This window comes from Artibeus jamaicensis, unplaced genomic scaffold (genome assembly GCF_021234435.1).
Source record: "Artibeus jamaicensis isolate MK-2021 breed Jamaican fruit bat unplaced genomic scaffold, CSHL_Jam_final contig_519, whole genome shotgun sequence".
NCBI lineage: Eukaryota > Metazoa > Chordata > Mammalia > Chiroptera > Phyllostomidae > Artibeus > Artibeus jamaicensis.
Window position 1 is genome coordinate 9245776 of NW_026521871.1, and position 20545 is coordinate 9266320.

Genomic DNA, 20545 nt, shown 5'->3' on the forward strand with positions numbered 1-20545 from the left:
TTTAAAGTAATTGTAACAGGAAATACATTTATTTATGAATAGTGCTTTTAATTCATTTTAGTATGGAATAAATTATATTTCTGTTGTTTAGGGGGAAAAGGCTGTGTGTTTTACAAATCTGATAGGAAATCAGATTGGAACTTTAATTCTTTAATCAATTTTCATTGGAAAAATTCCAGAAAAAATGTTAACAAAGAATAAAAACTTTATGAATATAATTTTAAGCTCCTGAAGTTATTTCTGGAGTCAAGCTGATTTGTTATTATATGAGTTAAACTGATATAAAATGAACTCTGATTTAAAGCTTCTTAATGTAAAAAGACCAAAAATTACAAGCAAGCCTGACAGTAATTTATTCATCCATTCATTACCTGTTAGCTTGTAAGCTACTCTTAAATCTGCCCAGAAGTTTTACAGGTTAGGTCAAAATGAAACAGCGTAGTAGATGCTGTGTTAGTTTGGGGGTACACGGAAACATACTCTTTGGGTGTGACACATCAGTAGACTGTGAGGCACACTGGGTTTGGATTTTTACGCTTATCTAACCTCTACTCTAGAGGAAATTGATCTAGCTGTGCCAACCTTGAGAAAATTAATCTGAACCTGTGTCTGTGAAATGAGGAACGTAACCTCTAGGATCTTAACAGTTTGCTTCAGAGTTCAGGATTCTACCAGCAAGCAAAGTGAACTCTGCTTGGACTATACTACTTTGTGTCCTTTGAAAGAGTACCGTGTTACCAGCATGGAGGAAGGTATTAGATGAGAGTATTTTGCTTGAAGGTGTAATTTAACAAATGTGGCAAATTATAGTATGTGAATACCATTGTACATATTGAAGCTCCTTACAAATGATTTTGGGGCTGTTACGAATGAAATGAAGTACAGTATTTGGGAAATTGGGTTGTAATTCTAAAGGAATATACCAGTAACATTGCTGCAAATAACGAAGGGTCTGGCCTGGTTTGAAAGAAAAGAAAATGAGGTTGAGGAAATGGTTAATGATTGGGCTGGGCTCAGTTGTTCAGAATTAGCAGTGGGGCAGGGTTAAGAATTTGGACCAATCCATTGTGCTTCTTTTACCTCATTGCTGGAATTTACTTGGCTTTGATTGCATAGCATTTTGCAACATTGTGACTGGGACTATTTAAGCTCTGAGCTTTCGATTCAATAAGAAAAGCAGATTAGATCCTGGGTTCCCTAGATCTAGCTTAAGCTTATGTTTGTCAGTTTATCTTGCATTTCATTGTTAAATGAATTTTTTGTAAAAATGCTTTTTAATGTTGATATACTTTTTTTCAACAGGAATATCTTATCAAATTAGGCAATACAGAATGTCATCCAGAACAGTTTTTGGAAAGAAGATCAAAATTAGATAAACTATTAATTATTATTCAAAATGAAGACATTGCAGGTTTCATTCACAAGGTAGACTATTAAGTCAAATTTGCTATTAATTTTGGTTATAAAAATACCCTTACTATAAAATCTATATTTGACACTAAAGTGTTGGTTTTTAAAAATATCCTCATAAGCTTTAAAGATGATAAAACTTCAGGGTTTGGACATTTAGGGTTTGAGACCTAAATGACCCTTCCATGAATTAGCTTGTGAGAATCAAGTTTGCACCCCTGCAAAATTTTAAATGGAGTCACATCATAGACCTTCCATATAACTCAAATAGTCAAGACTAAGAATATGGACTTCCTGAATGCCAGTGGGTCTGCTGACTTTCTTTTTTTTTTTTTTTTTTTTTTTGAAATTTTGACTTAGCCATATTTATACCTCAGCTTTTTTTTTTAAAGATTTTATTTATTTATCTTTAGAGGGGAAGGGAAGGAGAGAGGGAGAGAAACATCAATGTATGGTTGCCTTTCGTGCGTCCCCTGCTGGGAACTGGCCTGCAGGGAACCGGCCTGCAACCCTGGTATGTGCCCTGACTGGGGATTGAACCGCGATTGTCTGGTTCGCAGGCCTATGCTTAATCCACTGAGCTACACCAGCCAGGGTCTGCTGACTTTCTTGATATTGTTTCATCTCATACAAAATCCCAGGTAAAACCAATTTTCACCCCCTTTGCCAAATTGGTCCTATTTTCCCTTGAATTTGGAGATACCCATCATCCAGTCTTATGAGCCTATCTCAAATCCTAATGCCCTTTGAAGCTTTCCTAACTGTTCAGTTACATAGGTTCTTGCCATCATATGAATTCGACTACTCACAGGGCCAGACAGGTTAGTATTTTTCATTCTGTGTTTTCAGCTCTCTTGTACCTTTTCCTTAGTGCTTTTGTTCATGGTAGGTACCCATTACATAAGTGTTGGTTTATATATTTGGAAATAATGTTGGGAATATTATTTAGTGCTTGGCTTTCCAGAGGCAACATACTAATATAGGTTAGCCATACTGCATTTTGTTAGTCTTTCTGTACAGGTTACTTCACATTTGAGTCAGTTCATTCCCTTGTGTGTCCTTATTTCTGTTTTTATTTTGGTATTTACACAGGTACCTGGCTTGGTGACATTAAAGAAGCTCCCCTGCGTTAGTTTTGCTGGTGTTGATAGTCTGGATGATGTTAAAAATCATACATACAATGAATTATTTGTGTCTGGAGGTTTTATTGTGTCTGATGAATCCATTTTAAATCCAGAAGTTATCACAGTTGGTAAGATTTATGCATTCTCTTGAGATGTAACTTCTGTCCTTTTTAGGTTTTCCTCGGTAATGACTCACTCATGCCTTTTAATGTATTGTCCATCCAGCTAATCATAAATAACTATATTTCTATCATTTTCTTGAGCTTTTTACCACAAATTTCCTATTCTTAGTCTTTACAAATAATTTCCTCCAAATTTGGTGTAAAGCAAAGCTCTCTACTCCTACTGCATTTGGATCACTTCTGGTTTATTATCAACATATTCTTTTTTATAATGTATAGATGTAACATTCTTAGACCTAAAAGAAAATATATAGATTTGTTTCCTTTAGAGAGAGGGAAAAAGAAGGAAAATGCTACATAGGAATGTAGGTATTCCCACACAATATCACCATACACTTCTTCCATAATTAAATTTGGGCGATTGCTGTTTATTGAATTTAAAGTTAATTATCTTTAACAGAGAACCTTAAAAATTTTTTGGCATTCCTCGAAGAACTTAGTACTCCAGAAGGAAAATGGCAATGGAAAGTCCACTGTAAATTTCAGAAAAAACTAAAGGAACTGGGCAGGTAAGATGTCAAAAATAACTATAATGGTTGTTGAATTAAAATTTCTTGTATGTATTCATAAAGTTTCTGCATTTCTCTGTGTTTATAGATTATGGATGCTATTCAGTTTTCACAGATATCCTTAGCCAGTCATAAGGGAGAGTGATACTGAATTATTGTAGCCTGTTTGCAAGTGATAATGTTTTTAGGTAGAAGTCTGCTTAAATTCTAGTTATAGGTAAAATTGGTTTTATCTTTGCTACTCAGGCATTTTGTAGAATAATAAAAGTGGAATAGTGAGCATTATATTTTTACTGAACTGTGTATGTCAACTAGATCAGGCTGTCTCCCGTTTGAGGGCTACCTTGGCAGCTAATTTAGTAACATCACACAAGGGTTAAGCTCAACATGATTAGGGGATTTGTGATTATTAGGACATTAACTTATGTAAATAGGTGATTTTTAATATGCCTGAAGTCGATTTTCAAAGTGTGAACCTTGGAGCAGCAATTACTATGAGAGGCTCCACAAATAATTATGTAATCAGATGAGTTTGGGATGCTGGATCATACTACTAGAGAGTCCATACATTGTATTCACACATTTAAGGATCTGAGAAACTCTATAGTTAAAAATTCTGTAGTTAAGCATTTCCTAAACTTAGACCACAAACGATTTTTTTGTAATATCTATTGACATTCTATGGTATACACTTAGGGAATTCAGGCTTAGATAATTTTAAAACATTTAACTTTTAGTAGTAATTCACTTTTTTAAAAACTTGTTTTCAGACGATCACGGTTCGATTCCCAGTCAGGGCACATGCCAGGGTTGCAGGCAGGTTCCCTGCAGGCCAGTTCCCAGCAGGGGATGCACGAAAGGCAACCATACATTGATGTTTCTCTCCCTCTCTCCTTCCCTTCCCCTCTAAAGATAAATAAATAAAATTAAAAAAAAAAAACTTGTTTTAACATCTTCAACTCTGATCTTTCTGTAACAGATAACACTACTGAGTCTTAAAGTTTTAACTTGTACAAAGTTATTACCATGGTCTTCCTAACAATAGTAATTTCTACCACTTGTTACCTTGACCCTGGAGATGTAGACATAGCTTAGAGCTATGTTATTATTTGAAGGGAAGGATTTATTTATTTATTTATTTTTGTCTATTTATGCCCTTCATTAAAGTTCTAAATAAAAAAGGTGAACAGTGAAAGGACAGCAAACAGTTATTAACAACCACATCTAAAACAAAAGCAAATTAAGAGGACAGCTAGATCAGGAGTGAACCATAGAAATGAAGATCACATTAAGGGTTAGCAACAGGGTAGTGGGAAAAGGAGAAGCGGGGAGAAGGTACAGAGAATAAGTAGCATAGACAGTAGATAGAAAATAGATGGGGAGGGTAAGAATAGTATGGGAAATATAGAATCTAAAGAACTTGAGACACGTGTTCATAAACTAAAGGGGGGGAATGGTGGGGGAGGGGTGAGCAGGCTGGAGGGGAACGGAGGGGGGAAACAACAAATGTAATAGCATAATCAATAAAATTAAAAATATATAAAAGAATAAAATAAAATATTTCAAAAAGAAGTTCTAAATAGGGAAAGCTAAAGAGAACTATAATTTGCGACTTAGAAAGTAAATGGTTGAGATTTTAGTTTACAATGAATAGCTGGTCCTCAAACTTTGCACCCAGAGAAAGCCCCCCCCGAACTGCACTACAGGTGGGTTGCACAATTACTGCTATCCCTCTTTCTCCTAAGAAGCACCCCTACATCAGGCAATGGGCTAAGCAGTGCATTTGTCCTTAGTTGCCCAAGTTAGAAAGTATGATTTTAAAGCAAAAACTTCCACAATAAATTTTAGAAATGTAGATCCAGATACTGAACTACTTAATTTCACAGATTGAACGCTAAAGCCCTAAGTCTGCTGACACTTCTGAATGTCTATCAGAAGAAACATCTGGTTGAAATTTTGTCATACCACAATTGTGATTCACAAACTCGAAATGCTCCAGAATTGGACTGTCTTATCAGACTTCAAGCTCAGAACATACAGCAACGACACATAGTCTTTTTAACAGGTAAGCAATGGTCTGAAGCTTTCTACTATGAATATAGGAATGTGGACAAAAGGATTTTGTGAGGCTGTAATGGGTATTGACTGTTAAGCTATGATTCTGAAAAGGTGGCAGAGTGTTTTGCAAGGGCTGGGGGCAAGCATTATTTGTCTATGTACATTTTCAAGTATTTCATATTCAAAACATTTTCTTTTTAATTTAGAAAAAAATATCCAGATGTCCTCCAGTTATACAGATAATGGAATAGTAGTTGCATCTGCTGAAGCCTTTATGCAGAACTTTAAAAGTCTCGTGGGCTATCACAACTCAATCACAGAAGAAAACCTTCCATTGCTTGGTGCTAATGAGAATCTTGAGTCACAGTCAGGTAACTTTTTAGTAGTTTTCATTTTCTTTAAGGCAGACAGAAAAAGAGGAATGGTTATGCCATTTTCATATACGGAAATGCCTATTTAAAAATGACTCACTTTGCTGTATAACAGCTTCAGGGGAAGCGTTTTAAGAAATTTATCATTTTTATACTTAGCATACCCCCAGTCTCATTTTATACTGTAGTCAATACAAACTGTTAGCATTTCTGTGGACTGCATATTATAGAGTAGGCATTCTGTCTTTGAGGGTATTGTAAGCTTTATTGTCTGCTGTTGTCAGCAAAGGGGTTATAATTTTTACAAAAGGACACCAGATATAGGGATTTGGCATCAGGTTACTAAATCTCCCCAGATGTACAAAGTAATTTAATACAAAATAGTAGGGATATCCATGGCTTTAGTTTTGCGAGATGGCCTCTGCTTTGGTTCCAGGTTTTATGTGAAATGAAGGATGTACTTTTGTTTTTGATAAAAAGCAGAGATCAAACCAGTTTAGTAGAAATCCAGTGAAGCTAGATGTCAGAATTTTTATTTTGTATTTGTCTTGTCAAATACTGAATTACCGTATAACTTTAGATGCTGTTTTGACATTAACCCCTTTGGAGCTGGGAGTTGGGATTTCCCAACATTAAACGTGAACACATTTCGCAGAAGCTTTTAGCATCGGATTATCTGGACATTCACACCTAGTGTGAGTGTTGTGACTAAGTGAACTTGTGGCAGAAGACCAAGCTTTAAGGGATTGTGGACTTGCAGACCCTGACGCGTTATATTGTGTGAGTAGTGTATAATTTTAAAACTTAAACAAATTGTGTATTTCAATAGAGGAGGACTTTTTGTTTTTTAAATGTAGCTCTTTTAGAAAACGATGAAAAGGATGAAGAGGATATGTCTCTGGATTCAGGAGATGAAATCTCACAAATAGAAGTGTACAGCAATTTTCATTCAGAAATTTTGGCGAAAGAGACCAAAGGATCACGTGGAACAGATCAAAAAAAGAATACTCAAATTGAGTTGCAATCGTCTCTTGACGTGCAAAAAGGTTTATTAGAAGATAAGACTTATCAAATTGATTCTGAAGAGAGAGCTTTTATTGATGTAAGCTCTGAAGGACAGAACAGCAGTTCAGCTGAACAAGATTCATATAGCAACTTCCAGGTTTATCAAAGTCAATTAAGTATGTCCCATCACTGTAGTCATTTTAATGTTCTCACTCACCAGACATTTTTGGGGACACCATATGCCCTCTCATCAAGTCAGTCTCAAGAAAGTGAAAATTACTTTTTATCTGCTTATACTGAAAGCATGGGGGAGAAGTGATTTTTCCAGGCCATATTTAAAAGAGAAATAATTATAGTATTTTTTTTACATAAGTTGTTACGAACTTTTTCTGTTTCTTAAAAGTGAATTAACAATTTATATTTCCTTCTCTAGAAACAAAAGGCTTCTGTCCTTTCTCAAAAATTTTTCCCCTCTTATTTAAATCATGAAGGCCTGTAACAGTTGAAGCATATGAAAATTGAAATAAATATATATATATTTTTAACATATATTGTACTTGAATTATCTAATGTTGGCACTTTTTAAGTTTTACATTTGTATATCACCTGTACTTTGGCTTCAAATTGAAGTCTGTTTTATATATAAAACTAGATGTTTGCAAAAGAATAGTAGACAGCAATGGCTTTACTTCTCTAATGTTAGATGATACCAGCTACTTTTGCTGAAATGACCTATCAACTATTGTATTTATTTTCATTTAAGCTTTTGTATAGTGTTTTTACACAGGTATAAGCCAGTGATATTAATAAATACTTACAGGATTTTGGCTCAGTACCTCAAGATTTGTCTAACAGTGCAGCTTCTTTCACATAATAAACTGTGTACATAGGACTTAGGCCTTAATACTAGGCAGCATTATTTTTTTTATCTTAGCCATGTTGTTAAAATTCTTGTCAACCTGTTACTTCAGGGTACTTTATAATTTTCAGTGCTTGTGTGGCCCTTGACTTACCCAAATTCAATTTCATATTTCAAAATATAAATTTATTAAAGGCATTGGGCAATTTGGAACAAATCCTTTGCTACAGATTTTTTAATTGGCAGTATTAGAAGTATATTTTTGAGGTGGTAAGTACTTAAAATGCTAGACTAAAAATAACTTCAAATTCAGATAAAATATGTGGTGGAGGTAAATTTTAAACCCACATCTATTGCCACTAACTGCTTCTCCATTACTAATGCAAAAAAGTCATAAAAACAGGATTTGGGGAAAAGAAAATTGCCATATGAGCCTAAACTGAATTTCAGTTATTTTAGTAAAGTTGGGATGTATTAAATCAAACTTTTTTGGCACCTCAGAACAACTTGGAAGAGTTTCTACCCTTTTAAATCTTTTTGTATATTAAAATATATAAGTAGTATTTCAGTTAATAAGCTATACATAAAATGTGTGGAAGAACATTACTAACAGAACAGAAACTCCAGACTGTGTTTAAGGTAAGTAGGAAAGTGTTTTTATAGGACTTAAATACCCAGATTGTGAAAGAGCAGAAACATGCCTCTTATTACTAGTAAACTTTTACAAAGGTGTCTGTTTTATTGTTGAAAAATTATATATATATATATATATACACACATACATACATGTACAGCATTTTATCACATAATATACAATTTTTAAATAAGCATCTAAAAATAAACCTAGATTATTTGTAAAAATAGTTAAGTGATGAGGACATTTTATAATTTGGAGGACAAATGTGAAGGATTTGATTTTTACACGTTTAAAACAACTAAAATTCTTCTTGATTGGCAGCTAAAGGCATGAGATTAGTTTCCAACTCCCTTTGCTTCTGGAGAAGGCCCTGAAATTACATTGATATATGTTAGTAAAGGTATGCAGCAGACTTGCAAGTTACTCCTTTTTAACATTTTTACCCTGTTAATCCAGAACTTTATTTTTGAAAACATGTATTAAGTTCAAATACTTGGCTACTGTCTAAGCTTTCTCTTTGTCATGTTAAATTAATTACTCAAAGAAATTTTAGTAATTCTCACACTAGACTTGTATAGCTATTATAATATATGTAAGATTATATTTTTAGCATAGAAACAACAGGGATGACTTAATCTTAAAACCAAGTCTACATGATTTTATGGGTCTTAGTCCCCTCTTCCTATCTGCCAAATGCTAGTGTTTCCTGCATTAACAGTGGCTAATATAAGGCCCTACTGAATAATTAACATGTGGGTGAAAAAAAAAACAAAAAAAAAACATGTGGGTGTATGTGTACATCATAGTCCTTCTCTTGACTTTGTCTCCACAAAGCTAGAAGTTTTAGGTTAAAAACAAACAAACCTGCAGTGTATGAATTTACCAAACCTGAGTAACATAACTCAATTTATTTGTAACCAAACTTACCATCTAAAAAACAAAGGGCACTTTCTTCATAATCCTGTATGAGTGATTTTCTAGCTCTATAGAAAGAATTGGTAAGCAGTACTTCACTCATCAATTTGAAATGAAAGATACTCCTAAAATGACAGTGTATTTTCCCCAAACACAAAAACTATACCTTAATCAAAACTAACTGCAAAAATTTTTGCAAGCTACTATTTTTTTTAAAGGCAAGCTAATGGAGAAAAGTTACAGCCTTAAATAATGAATTTTACTTTTGCCTAGGCAAGATGAGAAGTCATAATTGGTCTGGGATAAAGAATAGTCTGGTGGGTAAAGGCTACACAATTTCACAATGAATTATATTATTTGGGGGGACTTGTGTTAATGTTGTGTTCTGAACACTGCCTGAACACTGCCAACACATTCATAAAAAAGCATGAACTGCATTACCAAGAACCTCTTACAACATAATTATATATTTTCTGCCTTTGGTTTTAGGGCCTTATTGATATTTTACTGTACAAATGTATGCTTTTTCATTCAATAAAATTGTTTTAATATTTGAATTGTCTCATGATTTCATGCTGAAAATTCTTAAAGATGGCAAGGTGAAGCAACCTGAAAGTCCTGTTTTATTTCCATTCAAGAATAGGATGTGCAGGGTGAAGCAAAAGTAGGTTTACAGTTTTTCTTATGGAAAATAACAATAGTTAATACAAGAATAACTTGTTTCATGTACTTATAACTGTAAACCTACTTTTGGCCCACCCTGATGTTGAAATTTTAAAAAAACTGGGATGTAGTAAAGTCACAAATCATGTAGCCAGCCAGGCACTTAGTAAAACAGCCATTCCAGCACACAGCCAGGAAAAAAATCACATCCTCGCTTCGTTAAAAAAATAAGTTCATACCTGTCTCAGTTCTGACAGTCCCTTCAGGATTGCTTGCTGTCGATCCCTGTTTTTCACCAGGTTAGGATTAAGAAGTGGATCCCTGACATAATCAGAGTCAAATAGCTGCCTTTGTTCTTGGTCACAGTCTAAAAAGCCAGATGAAAATGACAAGAATCAAATATATTCCTAACAGTATGGTAGAACCCTACACTACAGTATATTTTAGGATTCATGAACAAACATGCACAAATTTATATCCTAGGAAAGCACCAAGCAAAATTCAAGGAATAAGATAGTCGATTAAAAATTCAGTAATGGATCCCCAAACTTGAGCAAACCTTGTTGTGACAATTTCTAGAACTAGGACCAGAATACCAATTTCGATTTTGAATTTACAATTACAGAGGGAAAGAATACTTACTTTGTGCATTTGGGTACTGAGGATTCTGGGTGAGAGGCCTAGACAATGGTGCATCTGGATCAAGGTAATAGATCTCATTGGTTCGAACATAGGGAATAAAATGAGATGGTTCAGAAATGCTAGGTGATACTTCTGTTTGATTGCCTCCTGGGATCAGATTCTCTATTTCATAATTATTTGTTAACGTCTGAGTTTGTTGTGTTCTGTTTTTCATCATAGAAACTGGTGGTGATTGAGACCTGTATTTTTTCAAAAAAGCATAAATAGGGACTAATGAAAAATTGTGTACTTTAGATTAAGCATCTCTACTATTTAATCGTGTTTCAGTTTATCCTAAATATGCTTGTAACACCAGTAGAAACAAAACAGGATTAATTTGAGTTTTTACTAGTACTTGCTAAAAATATATACATACACTCTATGCCAGTTAGGGCGAGGGAGGGATTAAACTAAATCTGAGAATCAACACTACCTAGGTTATTTAAGCCTAATGTTTTTCAAATAATTCATCATAAAGTAATGTACTTACTATCTGAACTACTTGCTGTCTGAGAGCCACATTCTGAGACAACTGAACCAGATACTTCTTGAACAAAGACAAAAAGTCTAATAGTTCTATACTTTCAAAATTGAATTTCTCATTATCCATACCAGTCATTTCTTTCCACCCACCCTTCAATCCAAGCAGAATGTCTTAGCTTGACACTGTTATCACACCTAGAAAATCAAAAGTGTTAAAGCTGGGAGATAACAGAAAACACCCACATTCCTGCCTAGGAGGCCTGACTGAGCCCAGTCCAATTTAGCTTAAAAAATCTAGGTAATTTTAAATGCCAGCAGCCCTTCCCGTAGACCTCTACTTTGGAAATCACACTCTTTCCTGTTTGTATTATGTATTATGTGTGTGTGTGTGTGTGTGTGTGTATATACACACACACGAACATACATACATGCTTGACCTCACCTGTATTTTGAGCAAATACTTTTTATCTCTTGTACCACATACAAAGCACTAAAGTAGCTATGGAATCAATCTATCCTTAACATACCTTTCTTTGCTGAAAGAATTAATTTTCAGGCGTTCTTCTTCCTAAAAGATAGGCAGATAAACGCAGAAAGGAATGATAGTATTTCCACATGTTCTCACAAATACTTCAGTGGTTATATTTGGGGAAAAATATTTGAGGATATTTGAATAAAAGATAATAGATTATGGGATAGGTTTTAAATTTTTCCTGAGTCTATCTGAGTCACAAACTTCTGCTTGAGTGTTTGAATAAAGAAAAGCATTAATCCACACAAGGTTTAAAGGTATAAACTAAAGAACCAGATAGTAAACACTTGGCTTTGTGGGCCATGTGGTCTCTGCTGCTACTCTGAACTCAGCAGCTGTTGTGTGAAGCCAGCCAAAGATAATACATAAAAGAAGAAGAATGAGATGGCTGTGTATTTTTAAAACTTTATTTACAAAAGCAGGCAGCAAGGCAGATTTGCCCATGGGCCATAGTTTTCCAGCCCCGGGTATAAACTAAAGTAAATTTCAGACAAATAGCCTTGTGAAAATATGCATGTGGGGAACTTTTAAATCTAGAAACAACAATATATACTTTAAAATATGTATTTGAGACAGAAGAGCCTTTACCTTTTTGACTAGATGCCACCTGAACTTTGACTCAGTTTCCTGATGAGATGAATGAACTGGTGAAGTGCCTGTATTTTGAGAGAGGTTTCCAGGATTATTTCTTTCTACCAAGTGAAGCAGTTCCATTTGCCGCCTTACCTTTTTTTCTTCTCTCTGCTTTTGAAGCTGTTTAGGGTACTTTTCTGATGCTGGAATATACCCTTTGAGTGGCTTATTTATATTCCAATCAGGCCTTTTAGGACATTTCTTCCTATGTTTTGTTTGTTTCCCTGCACTTGTGAACTGATTGCAATGGTCATTATACCAACTGTTTTCTTTTTCTAAGTTCAGTCCTTTATCCTGACTTCTTAGTTCTTGTTTGTTTTTCTTGGTGTTAAACTGTTCATTAAATTCTGCAGGTATCTTGGGAGATGAACAATTTATAATTTCCCTCTCTATTACTGATCCACAATATGATTCTGCACTTGTGAATATTTCAATATTTAAGTCATCTAAAAGGGAAAAAAAGCATATGATTTTTAAAATTTGTGCTTAAAATATACTTAACATAAAATTTTCCATTTTAACCATCTTTTAAAGGTAATTGTTATTAGTTACTACCCTCTAAAACTTTTTTCTTGAAATTTTCAAAACAAATTATATAGCCTTTAAATATCTTCCCATTCCTCCATCCCCCAAGCCCCTGGCAACCACCATTCTACTTTGTTTCTATAAATGTGACTACTATAAGTACCTCACATAAATATTTGCCTTTTTGTGACTGGCTATTTTCACTTAGTATAATGTCCTCAAAAGTTCATCCATGTTATAGAATTGTCAGAATTTCTTCCCTTTTTAAGACAACAATACACCATTGTATGTATATAACACATTTGTTTACCTATTCATATACCATGGGACACTTGGGTTGCTTCCACCTTAATGAACATGGGTGTCCAAATATCTCCTCATGATTTTTTCAGGTATATACCCAGAAGTAGAATTCCTAGTTCAAATGGTAACTGCTGTTTTCTATAGTGGCTGCACTATTTTACAATCCCAGCAATAATACCAAGGGTTCTAATTTCTCCAGATCCTTCATTAAACCTTTTTTTTTCAATGTTTATTTTTTAGAGAGAGGGAAAGAGTGGGAGAGAAACATCAATGTGTGGTTGCCTCTTATGTGTCCCCTACTGGGGACCTGGCCTGCAATCCAGGCATGTGCCCTGACTGGGAATTGAACCGGCGACCCTTTGCTTCACAGGCCCATGCTTAATCCACTGAGCTACACCAGCCAGGGCCATTAAAGCATTTTTAAATATACAATTCAGTGGCATAAAGAACACTCACTACACTGAATCTCTCATCCCATACTCTCTCCTTATGTCAGCAACTTCTAGTCTACTTTCCATCTCTGAATTTGTTCACCCCACCCTAGATCCCTCACACAAGTGGATCATCCTATGTTAGAGTACACATCAGAATTTAAGATGATTCATTTGTATATGTGAGTAGACCATTTTTTAAACAACAGCATGGTCTTGGCTTTGACTTGAATATACAAACACCATATCTAATACCATGTTGTATAACTAAGTATACTTCCAAGAAAAGTTTAATTTGCAATTTTCATATCAATGGTAACTGACAAACTTTTCATCAAAAGCAATGTAAAAAACAAAAGTGACATGAAGTGTTCTTGGTTTGAAATTAACAAAGTACCTAGGTGTAAAATAGAAAGGGATATGGAAAGTGTCCTTCAGTTGTTTTCACTCCAGGGAAAATGTCTTTTATAACTTCCCTCTTGGAACCAAATTTTTAGGGAAATGTTGCTATTGATATATAGTCATGTTACATTTTATGTTCTTTTAAGTCCATATTTCACACACCATTAAGCTTTTGCCTTCAGATCATCCCTGAATCATATATAACTTTCAATGGAGAAAATGAAAGTTTCACCACTCAAAGACATCTGAAATATCCTTACTAATGTTCAGTGATGTGCTCAGCTTGCACAGCTGTATAACCAGTTGAAAACCTTGTAAAAACTTTTTTACTTATGATTAAAATTTTAAATTTACAATTAACTAATGAAAGGTGGAGGTCGGGCTGCACATTAAAAAAAAGAACAGCCCAGTTATTGCTCTTATCTTGGAGACTTCTTAGGTTATTATTTCAGGTTGGATTTGCTCCAAGACTAATCCCTAGTAAGGCTGCCCAGCCCTTGGTCATTCTCATACTGGGTATTTTTTTTCCTACTCTTGACACCTTTTTCTATTCAGCTCTCTGCCCTGGCAGGTTGACTGTATGAACCATATCAATGATTTCCTGGGTCCTCCGGCTTCTGCATCTGTCAAGTGTTCACAGGCAGATTAAAGAGAAAAAAGTGAGGTCAGGATATTTATTCCACTAGCTCATTTCCTGGAACTTCACCTTACGTTTACTCTGTCCCTTTACCAAAGGTGCCTTTCTAAATAAATCATCTTGAATTTTTCGATTTTGGGACCCTGATGAATTTTTCTTATGTATAGCTGCTCACTGTTAATACACAGAATTTTACTATCTTAAAGACTTAGTTTCACTTTCCTTTATCTTGTGTGAGAATTTATTTAGTTAGAAATGGCATCTGGTAGTATCAGACTAGCTAGAGGGAAGTAAAGAAAGATTTTTAAATGGTGCCTGCCAGTACTTAGTATTTCTGGCAAAAGTCCCAACAGGTCCCTGTCCGTCCAGCACACACCCTAAAATAGTCAATATGTTACCTTCTCATAACACCCAGGTGCTTTCAAACTGCTGCCTCTGCACTGGGACTCGAAGAGCACAACCTTGGTTTCCTGCAGCCCTTTGGCTTTCCCAGCTGTAAGCCCTGCCAGGAAGGGACCAGATTCTTCAGGTTTAAAAGGCAACTATCAAGAAATACCAAGAGCTCATAAGCAGAATAATTTCAGATAAGTAAACAGGTTGCATTGGCAAACTGCTTTACCCCACTTCCTTTTTTAAGGTTCCTTTCTACTTTCTGTCAAATAATGTGGGTAATTTGGTGTTTTCAAAGTAAGGTCTAAAATTACCTAGGAGAAAATAGTGCTATATTAGGGTACAGATTTCTTTCAGCAGTGACAGGAGGCTGCATTAGGGATTAATTTAAAAAGTGAAGCTTTCCAGTTCAAGGTGGTGACCTAGTAAGATCCTAAACTCACCTCCTCACATGGACATACAGAATCTACAGCAATATATGAAATAATTTCCTCTGAAATAACTGTAAAAACTGTCCCCATGACTCCTACACATCAGGCAAGTGAGAAAGAGACCACACTGAAGTCACTAGGAGAGGCTGAGACACAATCAAACCATCCACCCTACCCCCAGCATGGCAATCCATGAATCAGGAGGGAATTCAAAACCCGGAGCTTTTCCCTGAAGAGCAAAGGGTTTGTACACCACATTGTAGTTTCAAGACCTACACTTAAGAGCTGAACCTTCAAAACATGTAACTTTGACAACAGGGCTTGCAAACATGAAACCCACAAAAGCTCACACATGAACTCACTTGCCCCAGGGCCCAGTGCAGACGCAGCCATTTGTGTCCAGACTGTACTTGAAAGTGGCTCATTTACTTTCATTAAAATGTTGGCCTGAGGGGCAGGCATCTAAACTTAACACATCTAGGGGCCTGCTGGGATTCCCTCCAGAGGACTGAAGCTGGTGAGTGATTTATTTTTTAATTCTAGGCAAGTTCCCCGACCTCTGGCAAGCATCATCTTTTGTTCCCCTTCTGCCCAGTTCCAGCTGGCATGTACCATCTTTGTACTTTCCTTGTGCCCCATTCCAGAGTGCCAGTATTTTCTGGAAAGGCACTGTAACATGCATCTGGTGTCCCATTTTTTTGTGGCCACTGCCAGGGTAATGCTCCTGATGGCCTGGCTCTGGAGGCCATGAGGGCTTGCATTGCTGGATCACGTGGGACTCTAACAACTGGAGAGACAGTTCTTGGCAGGCTACCACCCCACTCCCTGAGTGATAACCAACAAGTGGGAAGGATATCACAATCTTGGAGGTCCCCACCTGAAAAGAAAGGGGTCTGAGCCCAAGCCTGGGGAACAGGCACCAGAAAAAGGAGCCTCCATAACATCTGGCTTAGAAAACTGGCAGGGCTTACAGCTGGGAAAGCCAAAGGGCTGCAGGAAACCAAGGTTGTGCTCTTCGAGTCCCAGTGCAGAGGCAGCAGTTTGAAAGCACCTGGGTGTTATGAGAAGGTAACATATTGACTTATTTTAGGGTGTATGCTGGACGGACAGGGACCTGTTGGGACTTTTGCCAGAAATATAAGTACTGACAGGCACCATTTAAAAATCTTTCTTTACTTCCCTCTAGCTAGTCTGATACTACCAGATGCCATTTCTGACTTCTCCATTAATCTTGCTAACACAGTTCACCCCACCCTGGCATTCTCTGAGGACCCATCAGGCTGGCACCCCTGCCACACCTGGTGGGTGGCCTCATCAGCACCAGCACATTGCAGTGTGTCTTCAACAGACAGTCAAGGCTGGGCCTCACTGCCAGCCACACCAAAGCCCTGCCCTCACAGCCAACTGTGCCTGGCGCCAACCTTGCCTGCCACTGTGTCCTTAGCAGTTGTACCCCAATCACAACAGGAGGCCACACAGGGAACACCTCTAGAGCACATGGCTCTGGTGATGGGGTTGAGGGAGGGATTCCATCACTTGGCACCATGGTCCACCTTCTAAAAAAGGCCATATTTTCAAGACCAGGAGACATAGGTGATCTACCCAATACATAGAAGCAAACAGGCAAAATGAGGAGACAAAAGAATATGTTCCATATAAAACACAATACAAAACCCCAGGAAAAAAATTAAACAAAATGGAAAGGAGCTGTCTACTAGATTAAGAATTCAAAACAATAGTCATAAAGATGCTCACCAAACTCTGTAGAGAAGCTGAGAACTTCAACACAGAGACAAAAACGATAAAGAACCTATTAGAGATGAACTAATTGAAAAATACACTAGAATGGATCAGTAATCAGAAAGATAGAATAGTGGAAATCACCAAAGGGAAAAATAAAAAAAAATTTTAAAGAATGAGCATAGCATAAGGAACCTCTGGGACAACATCAAATGTACTAACATTTACATCACAGGGATTCCCAGAAGGAGAAGAGTAAGAGAAAGGAACAGTAAATCTATTTGAAGAAATAATGGCTGGAAATGTCCCTAACCTGATGAAGGAAACAGACATCCATGTCCAGGAAGCACAGAGAGTCCCAAACAAGATGAACCGAAAAAGACTCACACCAAGAACATCAAGAGTAAAATGTTACAAGTTCAAGGAAAACAGAGAATCTTGTTATTTATTTTTCATTCTTACCCAAGGTCACTTTTTCATTGCTTTCTAGAAAGAGAGGAAGAGAAACATGATGGATGCAAGAGAGAAACACCGACTGGCTGCCTCCCATATGCACCCAGACTGGGGATCAAATCTGCAACCTAGGCATACGCCAATTCCTTACCAGGAATTGAACCCTCAATCCTTTTGGCTATGGAACAATGATCTAACCAACTGGACCACATCAGCCAAGGCAAAACAAAAGAATCTTAAAAGCAGCAAGAGAAAAACAAGTAGTTACATATAAGGAAATATGCATAAGAATATGAGCTGACTTTTTAACAGAAACTTTGCAGGCCAGAGGGAGGTGCAGGATATATTTAACATGATGAAAGAGAAAAAAATCTACAACCAAGAATAATCCACTTGATAAAGTTATCATTCAGAATTGAAGGAGTTTCCCAGATGGGCAAAAGCTATGGAGTGCATCATCACTCTCATATTACAAGAAATATTAAAGGGAATTCTTTAAGTGGAAAAAAAAGGACCAAAACTAGAAATAAGAAGATATATAAGAGAAGAAAAATCATCCTCATAAAAGCTAGTATGAAAATTAAGTTGCAATAAGTACATACCTTATCAATAATTACTTTAAATGTAAATGGACTAAGTGCTACATTCAAAAGACAGGGTGGCTGAATAGTATGACATAATAATAAATGGATCAATCTAACGAGGATATAACACTCTAGACATCAATGCATCCAACTTAGAAACAGTGAAATACAGCAAATATTAAAGGACATAAAGGGAGAGATCGACAGTAATGCGATAATAGCAGAGGACTTAAAAACCCCATTTACATCAATTGATAGATAATCCACACAAAATCAACAAGGAAATATTGGCCTTAAGTGACATATTACACTAAACAGACTTAATAGATACATACAAAACATTCCATCCCCAAATAGGGGATGGCACATTCTTCTTAAGTGCACACAAGCGGTGCCTAGGGCAGATCACGTTAGGCTATAAAACAAGTCAAGGAATTTAAGAAATCATGTCAAGCATCTTTTGTAACCACAATGGTATGAAACTAGAAATTAATTATAAGAGGGAACCTGGAAATAATACATGTGGAGGCTGAACAACATGCTAGCAAACAACCAATGAATTAATGATGAAATCAAAGGATATGAAAAAAGATACAAGATAAAGAAAAATGGAAAGAACACTACAAAACCTATGGGACACAGCAAAAGCTGTTATAAGGGGGAAGTTTATAACAATACTGGTCTACCTCAAAAACAAGAAAAATTTCTAATAATCTAAACTTATACCTAAAGGAAGTAGAAAAAGAAGAATAAACAAAGCCCAAAGTTAGTGTAGAAGGAAGGAATAAAGATCATAGCAGAAGTAAATGAAAGTGAAGTTGGAAACTTCAGTCTCCCTGATTTCAAACTGTACTACAATGATATAGTAATCAAAACACTATGATACTGACACAAAAACAGACATATAGGTCAACGGAACAGAATAAAGAGTCCAGAAATAAACCTATGCTTATATAATCAATTAAATTTACAACAAAGGAGGCAAGAATAAACAATGGGGAAAAGGCTTCAATAAATGTTGAGAACACTGGAGAGCTACATGCAAAAAAATTACCCGGACCATATACAAAATAAACTCAAGCTGATTAAAGACTTAAGACCTGAAACCGTAAAATTTCTAGAAGAAAACAGAGGCAGTAAATTCTCTGACATTTTTCATGGCGATATTTCTTTTCTGATATATCTCCTTGAGCAATGGCAACAACATAAATAAGTAAATAGGACCACATTACACAGCAATAGAACAATCAACAAAACAAAAAGGCAACCTGAATGGGAAAAGATATTTGCAAATGGTATATCTGATAAGGAATTGATGTCCAAAATATATAAAGAACTTACAAAACTCATAATCGAAAAAATGATGAATAATTCAATTAAAAAATGGGTAGAAGACCTGAAGACATTTCTCCAAAGAAGACATAGATGGCCACAGACACAAGAAAAGGTGCTTAACGTTACTAACCATTGGGGAAATGCAAATAAAACATCATCTCACACCTGTCAGAATGGCTGTAATCAAAAAGATAAGAAACAAAAGTACTGGTGGGGAGAAAAGGGAACCCTTGGGCCCTGGTGGTAGGATTGGAAATTGGCACAGCCACTATGGAAAACAGTATGGAGATTCCACAAAAAATTAAAAATGGAACTACCATACTATTCAGCAATTCAGTTTTGGGCATTTATCCAAAGAAACAGAAGCACTAATTTTAAAAAATATATGTACCACTATTTTCACTGAAGTATTATTTATAATGGCCATGATAATGAAAGCAAGTAGGTGTCCATCCATAGATGAGTGAATAAAAAAGATGTGGTACACACATATACAATGTAATATTACTCAGCCATAGAAAAGAATGAAATCTTGCCATGTGTGACAACACATATGAACACAGAGGGTATTAAGAAAAAAAGTTAGAGAAGTACAAATATGGTATTTCACTTATATGTGGAATCTAAAAAACTAAACACATGACATGAACAAACAAAACAAAACAGACTCATATAGAATACAAACTAGTAGTTGCCAGATGGTTAGGCAATGGGGGCATGGGCAAAAAGGGATTAAGAAGTACAAACATAAAATAAGCCTCAGAGATGTAATGTACAGCATAGAAAATACAGTCAATAATATTTCCGTAACTTTGTAGGGTAATAGATACTTACCGGACTTCCCATAGTGAATACTTCATATCGTATATATAAATGTCAAATTGCTATGTTGTACAAATGAAACTATTATTGTATGTCAACTATACTTTAATTAAGAGAACTTTACATCCCAGAATAAAAACTTTTTTTAAAAACATAAAATGTGAAGGGAGGGAGAGTAAAAACATAGAGATTTAGAATGTGTCAAAACTTAGTTACCAACTTTAAATAAACTGTTATAAGTATCAGTTGTTATATGTAAGCCTTATGGTAACCACAAGACAAAAACCCACAGTAGAAACAAAAAAGAGAAAAAGAAAATAATCTAAGCACACCACTAAAGAAATCTTCAAAACATAAAGGAAGAGAGTAAAAGAAGAAAGGAACAGAGAAACTACAAACTAACCAGAAAACAATAAAATGGCAGGAAGTA

At 35.7% G+C, this 20545-nt stretch overlaps 2 protein-coding genes across 15 annotated transcripts in view; one reads left to right on the forward strand and one right to left on the reverse strand.

Moving 5' to 3' along the window:
- The window catches only part of TASOR (transcription activation suppressor), a 50622-nt gene extending 43418 nt beyond the window's left edge, over positions 1 to 7204 (forward strand). For 4 of the 6 annotated variants that reach the window (XM_037132098.2, XM_037132099.2, XM_037132101.2 and 1 more), the window contains 6 exons: positions 1303 to 1425; positions 2503 to 2662; positions 3117 to 3225; positions 5112 to 5290; positions 5490 to 5654; positions 6512 to 7204. In XM_037132098.2, coding sequence (XP_036987993.2) covers positions 1303 to 1425; positions 2503 to 2662; positions 3117 to 3225; positions 5112 to 5290; positions 5490 to 5654; positions 6512 to 6978 — 1203 coding nt within the window. In that variant the 3' untranslated portion in view covers positions 6979 to 7204. Of the gene's footprint in view, positions 1 to 1302; positions 1426 to 2502; positions 2663 to 3116; positions 3226 to 5111; positions 5291 to 5489; positions 5655 to 6234 lie in introns of all 6 variants that reach the window. The other 2 variants (XM_037132100.2, XM_037132102.2) reach the window with 1 other exon arrangement.
- Positions 1 to 20545, reverse strand: part of CCDC66 (coiled-coil domain containing 66) — a 119988-nt gene that overhangs the window by 42505 nt on the left and 56938 nt on the right. For 2 of the 9 annotated variants that reach the window (XM_053669337.1, XM_037132110.2), the window contains 5 exons: positions 12018 to 12508; positions 11425 to 11465; positions 10376 to 10614; positions 9973 to 10100; positions 8330 to 8525 (listed from right to left, as the gene is read on the reverse strand). In XM_053669337.1, coding sequence (XP_053525312.1) covers positions 8454 to 8525; positions 9973 to 10100; positions 10376 to 10614; positions 11425 to 11465; positions 12018 to 12508 — 971 coding nt within the window. In that variant the 3' untranslated portion in view covers positions 8330 to 8453. Of the gene's footprint in view, positions 1 to 8329; positions 8526 to 9972; positions 10101 to 10375; positions 10615 to 11424; positions 11466 to 12017; positions 12509 to 20545 lie in introns of those variants that run through there. The other 7 variants (XM_037132106.2, XM_037132105.2, XM_037132108.2 and 4 more) reach the window with 6 other exon arrangements.